General features: G+C 36.6%; 1 protein-coding gene across 2 annotated transcripts in view; it reads left to right on the top strand.

Annotated features, from left to right (window-relative positions):
- Nucleotides 1–342: 342 nt before the first annotated feature.
- Nucleotides 343–6,000, top strand: part of LOC141436302 (organic cation transporter protein-like) — a 35,718-nt gene continuing 30,060 nt past the window's right edge. Inside the window, exon 1 of one of the 2 annotated variants that reach the window (XM_074099223.1) lies at nucleotides 343–712. In XM_074099223.1, coding sequence (XP_073955324.1) covers nucleotides 555–712 — 158 coding nt within the window. In that variant the 5' untranslated portion in view covers nucleotides 343–554. The remainder of the gene's footprint in view (nucleotides 713–6,000) is intronic. The other variant, XM_074099224.1, reaches the window with a different exon arrangement.

Below are 6,000 nucleotides of genomic sequence, written 5' to 3'. Positions count from 1 at the left end.
GTGTTGTGAGTGTGTGTGCGCGTGTGCGTGTGTGTGTGTTGTGTGTTATAATAATAAATTCGTCAAAAACAGACTTCTTGCATTCTTTTGGATTCACTTCGATCCGCACGAAACTCCCGCTGTCATTATTATTGTTTATCTCATTATTCGGTTAATAATGTTATCTATTATCAACAGAGTACGAGTAAGGACTGTATACATTTAACACATAAAAAACAAAGATTTATATATTATATCTATCTAAAAATATTTTTTTATCCCCATATGCATACACCCGTTCCGTCGTGCGTAAGAAACAGACCGCATATGCAAGCCTCCGAGGTTTCGCTGCACACCTCGCTCGCCGTGGTAGGTTGCACTTCCTCAAACAGCCGCAGTTATCACACAGACGAACGCCGGTCGTCGCTGCAGACGCTCGCGTGTTTTGCAAATGTTTACAACAACCTAACACAATAGTGACTATCGTCGTTGTGTACTAATCGTGATATACCGTGATATCTTCGGAGTATTCCCTTGCAAATCTTTATAAGAACTAGTCGAGTGTAGTGAAAGAAATGGCGAGCAAGGAGCCGGATTTTGACATAATCCTGAAGGACCTGGGGGGGTTTGGAAGGTATCAGATCATGAATTACTGCCTGATCTTCGTGCCTATTATGTTCAGTGCAGTGTATAATGCACAGTATGTGTTCAGTGCGGGAGCAGTTGATTACAGGTGAGTTAGTTTTATTTTATTTGGGTGGAAGCAATCTGGTCTCCTAAAATTCTAGGCCTACCTACTTACCTCTAAGTTTTAGATTTTTAGTAATAACTTTACTAAGAGTTGTAAAATTAAGATTGATCAAACAACATATATTTTCTGTATTTAGGTAGTATTTTTTTATACTACTAGTACGAGATCTGACTGCAAGTTTACTCACGTCATCAATTTTAAGCAATTTTAGGAACATAACCACTCCAAAGATACGCAAAAAAACCTTCTTTAATCTTCTTTAGTTTCATTGGCTAGGTTGATAGGTATAGCCATCTGAGTTTTTTTAAATCAAAATTAGAGTATTAAATATCAAATATACTATAGAGTAAGAGTATCAGCAGTTGACAACTAATCAAATAAAATGAAAACAAATCCAGTCTGCCACTCAACCACGCCAGAAGTGCTCGGAAGACATCGTTAAAAGTGGTAAGTATTTCAACATTATTATTTATGTCATGTTGTCCCAGAATAGAATACACCATGTAGACCAAATTAGACCATAAATTTATTTATTTGACATGCCAACAGTACATGAACAAGACATAATAAAGTAATTTAGACCACAAAAAAACCGGATAACTTATACCTATCAACTCGACCAACGTAAGTAAATCAGACTTTAATTTTATTTTGGGGTGGTTAAGGGTCTTTAATTTGTCCCTATGTTGTACTGGATGACGTAGGCAAACTTCCAATGAGATCCCATACTATACCTCCGTTTTCGGAAAGACTGTCGTGCCGTGAAGAATGCGTCGCAATAAACTTGTCAGAAAGTGTTTTTCTGAACAAAATCATATTGCAATTCATTGAGTCACTAATTGAAGAAAAGTAAAGGAAATATATGAAAGAAGTAAATAATAATGGTTAGGAAAATGTTTTCATGATCACTAGAATTAGTTTTAATAGGGATAACATCTCTTCCCGTGGGTGTCGTAAGAGGCGACTAAGGGTTAAACCGGAGAATGGGCAGCAGCGTCCTCCGCGAACTGGTGGTAGGACCTTGTGCAAGGTCCTCTCGGATTGCTACCACCATCTTGCTCGCTAATCCTGCCGTGAAGCAGCAGTGCTTGCACTGTTGTGTTTCGGCGTGGAGAGTAAGACAGCCGGCGAAATTACTGGAACTTGAGGTATCCCCTCTTAGGCCTCTAGGTTACAACGCATCTGCAATACCCCTGGTGTTGCAGATGTTTATGGGCGGTGGTGATCTCTTACCATCAGAACACCCACTTGCTCGTTTACCATCCAGTCGAATAAAAAAAGTTTTTTTTTTATGGTATAGGGGGCAAACGAGCAGGCGGATCGCCTGATGGTAAGCGATTACCGTCGCCCACGGACACCTGCAACACCTGAAGAGTCACAAGTGCGTTGCCGGCCTTTAAGGTACGAGTACGCTCTTTTCTTGAAAACTTGAAGGTCATATCGGTCCGGGACTAACTAAGGCATTTTCCCCCAACTGGGTGAGGCCATGTCTAGCAGTGGACGTCTCTCGGCTGACATGATGAGGGATATACCTATAGACTCTTCGTAAGAGGGTACTTTTTTTAACTCAAGGCTTGCATTGCAAGTAATTGTGGCATTTGCATAATTTCTAAGAATATTACTTCGTTTTGATGCTTCCTATTTGAGTAAGTATTAACTAAGACAAAGAAATAAATACGCGTACCAAAACGAGACAAGAAAGATATTTTTCCTATATTTACAAAAGTTACACGAGCTCGAGGGTAAAAAGGGGCTTAACGATAAGTAAATACAAACAGGTAAAGTTCAGGGTGCCCCTTATTTCGCATAACATTAATTGTCCTAATATGAATTCGCATAACAGATTTGTTATAGCATAATTGTGCATAACAGCGAACTTGCATAATTATAAAGAAGCAATACACTTATTTAGCATACTATGAATCCGCATAATTAAAATATGCATAACATTATTAACTATAACTTAAACTGTTATAAAATGAATACGCATAATTTTATCAAGCGAGTGAATTAGTTTGTTCAGGGTAAGACCGACTCGGTTAATTTAGCCTTCTATGTTAGGTATTTTTGTATAACAGCCCAATAATAGATATTTTCACATAGTAGTTCACTTCTCAGATCTAATTGAATTGAATAATAAAACAATAACATTTTTCTTTTAGTAATAATTTTTCACTTAATGTAACACTAAAATATATATTATTTGATAAGTAAAATTTTCAATTTTATTAAAATAATCATTTTGTGTTTATACTTTTTTATACTTATGCAAAGTAATGTTATGCTAATTTAATTTATTGCAACTTGCCGTTATGCCCATCAACTTTATGCACATTTACATTAAGTATTCAGTTATGCGAATTAATGTTATGCAAATTAATAATTATGCGAAATAACGTTATGCCAATTTGAATGAGTACAATAAATTTATGCGAATTAATATTGACCCTAAAGTTCACGCCCGGCCGACGCCAATTTGTTTGTCAATTAACGCGTGAATGATCTAAACTGTGCTGATCAATCTGCGGGTCTATTCGAGCATCAACTCATTATTGTTTTTTTTTAGTCAACAAGCATTCGGGTAAAAAATAGGCTTGAGGTAGGCCTAGTTGACGGCAATTTTTTACCGCACTTACCCAAGTCAGGCGCGTTACGAATTGTCTCAGTTGAAGGCTTGTGGTATTTAGAAGATGTAATAATCTGATTGCAAATACTTTATGTCATCGTCATCGAGTATTACATGGGGATAAGAAGTATGTAGGCCTTTAGCGACCCCAAAGGTAGTAAGTACGTAATAAATTGAATCTGCCTTAGTTCTTTAGCGCTATATTTTATAGTGTACCAATAGTGTGTTTCGTGTGTGGTGTACTTATAATTGTTTAGTGCGTACGCACCTTTAGAATTAAACCGACACAATTCGAAATATTCACACCTACTAAAATAAACTTTGTATAAAACAAAACATGACATGATTGAGTATTAAAATGAGAACATTTTGAATTGTGTAAATTACGTTCTAAAAGTGCGTGTAGTGTATTGTGTTATTTATAGTAGGCGGAGTTGAAAGTTAACCAAAAAAAAGCCTAATAAAGAAAAAAAACCGGCCAAGAGCGTGTCGAACACGAGATATACCAACAGTGGAAATAATTAATCACTATTTTTTTTGAATGATTGATGTAAGTAAGTAAAGGGTTTTATTTATAAATTAACAACTAAAATAAATATTTACAGTTTTCGTTTTATTTATTTATTTTGATTGATTTCAATTGATTTTTATTTTTGTTCAAAATGATTACAAAAAACATGTAGAAACTTTTTTGTTTGTGGTTGTTTTCTCGTGATTACCTTGGTCTTAGACGAAGGTTTTACTTTATGCTGCTGGGGTCTTGTAAAGCGTTACGATGCGTTACAGGGGTGGGAGTGGGTTTTCAAACAACGCGTTACGTCACAGTTTTATTGTAACAAGTACATAATATAATGTCCTCAAAAGTGGGGAATCCGCATCATCAGTTGTTGTTCTTGGCCTATAAATGCTCTCATGCTGTTGTCAGTGTGACTGTGCTAAAAATGCCAACTTAAATCGGAAATCGGCTAAAGAAAAGCTAAAAAAAAATAGAAATGGTCATTTTGGTGTTAAGTAACATTTAGGATAAGGGAAGGGGGTACAGAGAAATGTTACGGTGCGTTACATGGGGGGAGGGGGTTCAAAAATCTCCAAAAATTGCTTCACGTACAGTCCCATCAGATATATGGTAGCGGCCAAGGTACTCAAATATTTCGGAGCAGCATTAAATTTCAATATATTAGTTACGATAGATAAGGTCTAAAATATCGGACCATATAATTCGCCATAAATTTGGGAGCAGCGACTTTTCAATTAATTCGTGACATACAATAAGATAAATGTATCGTAACAAACAGATCGTCAATGGTATCGAAGCAGTCAGGGTGGTCATAAGATCGGAACATGTATGGAAAAATATACTGTAAATCTGTGTCATAGTACCTACACATTTGAATTAGTTACTATCTACTTGAGTTCTATTGACTTAAGTTGTCAATGTCAAGGATGATTTGACGACTATTATGGGTGAGCAAGTGAGTTTCTTAGACACATGAGATAATTTCAAGCAGCATTCTCGAAAACTGTATCAATTGATAGTATTCATATTAATATAAAAACTTAATATAAATAAAATAATGATTTAGTAGAAAATACTTTTATTTTAGAATCAAACACAAAACTATTTACTTATACCATTAAAATAACCTTTTAATACGTGTTTCACTACCCGTAAACTAAATAAAACTACTTTTCTTCAGCCTGTAAAAACGTTAGTACTTCGTGTAACTTCCCTCGGCGTTTAATACAGCTTGCAATCGTCTTCGCATTGAGCCGACCAGATTTTCACACACGTTTCGCCCTCTAAAAGACTCCCAAAGGTTTCCGTCCCACTCTTGCACCATTTTACCCCATAGATTTTCTATGGGGTTGAGATCGGGGCTCTTTGCAGGCATTTTTATGCGAGTCAGCTCATCTCTGTGATCATTAATCCATCCCTGAACCAAGCGAGCATTATGCACCGAGCTGTTGTCTTGCATGAATGTTATATGCTCATTGGGGTAAATACTCGGGCAGTAGGCAAAAACGACTCCTCAAGTATTTCTTTGTAATCCACCGCATTCATACGACCTGTAATTTCTACCAGCTCCCCTGGGCCGTCTTTACACATCCAGCCCAAAATCCAATTGTAATACGCCCACTCTGGCGATTAGGCACTACATTTTGCTCCAGATAACGCGTATGTCTGGTCTCCATAAACTCATTCTGCCATTATCTGCTGAACAGAACACCTTTTCGTCCATAAAAATTACTTTATTAAAATTTGATTCAAATACCTAGCTGCAAATTGCAAACCTATCCTCTTTGTGTCTATCAGTTAGTGCCGGTTTCCTTGCTGGCACTCTATTTTGTAAACCACCCTCTTTTAGACGCCGTCGTATGGTACTGCTCGATACTTGGTATTGATTTGCAAACTGGGTGGTATTTATGAATCTTTCTTCACGAGCTTGATTTATAATATTCATGTCCTGACGCGTGTCGTAGAACGCGGACGTCCAAAGATACGTGATTCGACAAAAGCTCCTTCTTGCTGCCATCTTTCCAGCCATCGATACACGGTGTTTCTCTGAAATAAAATTTTAATTTATTAAATCATTATCGTAATAACCTTTGCATTTAAATCATGTAAGTATGTATAGTGTAGTAA

Source organism: Choristoneura fumiferana, chromosome 16 (assembly GCF_025370935.1).
Source record: "Choristoneura fumiferana chromosome 16, NRCan_CFum_1, whole genome shotgun sequence".
Lineage (NCBI taxonomy): Eukaryota > Metazoa > Arthropoda > Insecta > Lepidoptera > Tortricidae > Choristoneura > Choristoneura fumiferana.
This window is presented reverse-complemented; position numbering and strand designations above follow the sequence as displayed.